Source organism: Condylura cristata, unplaced genomic scaffold (assembly GCF_000260355.1).
Source record: "Condylura cristata isolate star-nosed mole 26May11 unplaced genomic scaffold, ConCri1.0 scaffold00058, whole genome shotgun sequence".
NCBI classification, from domain to species: Eukaryota; Metazoa; Chordata; class Mammalia; order Eulipotyphla; family Talpidae; genus Condylura; species Condylura cristata.
In genome coordinates, this window is record NW_004567159.1 from 923,754 (window position 1) to 924,342 (window position 589).

At 72.7% G+C, this 589-nt stretch overlaps 1 protein-coding gene across 1 annotated transcript in view; it reads left to right on the forward strand.

Annotated features, from left to right (window-relative positions):
- The first annotated feature begins 369 nt into the window (after positions 1 to 369).
- LOC101625375 (segment polarity protein dishevelled homolog DVL-1) overlaps positions 370 to 589 on the forward strand; it is a 12,243-nt gene continuing 12,023 nt past the window's right edge. Inside the window, exons 1-2 of the mRNA XM_012734541.1 lie at positions 370 to 433; positions 500 to 580. Coding sequence (XP_012589995.1) covers positions 370 to 433; positions 500 to 580 — 145 coding nt within the window. The remainder of the gene's footprint in view (positions 434 to 499; positions 581 to 589) is intronic.

Below are 589 nucleotides of genomic sequence, written 5' to 3' on the forward strand. Positions count from 1 at the left end.
CCCGCAGACCCCACGCTGACCCGCGGCCACAGTGTCGTCAACCTCATCGTCCCCGAGGGCCGAGCCCACTTCTTCCAGCAGCTGGGCTACGTGCTGGCCGCGCTCCTGCTCTTCATCCTGCTGCTCATCACCGTCATCCTGGCCACCAGGCAGCGCCCGCGCAGAGGTGAGGCCCGGGGCGGCCCAGGCCTGGTGGGGGGGGCGGGCGCCTCCACAGGGGAGGCCCCACCCCGCCATCTCTCTCCCCAGGGTGTGAGGAGTGCGGCCCTGCCAAGCCCGGGAAGCCCGCGCGGTGAGTGCCTGCCCCACTCCCCGGCCCCCCATCGCCCTCCCCCCCCTCATCCCCCCTCTTTCAGGCAGGACCTGAGCATGAGGGAGCTGGCTGTGGCCACCCGGGACCCGCCTCTCCACCGGAGTGAGGACATCCAGCTAGGTGAGGCCCCCGCAGCGCAGGGCAGGGGTCCGGGCCGGGCACCCGCTCACCTGCTCTCCGCCCCAGATTACAAGAACAACATCCTGAAGGAGTGGGCCGCGCTGGCACACGGCCCCCTGCCCGCCGAGGACCGGGACCTGGACCGCGGTGAGCGGC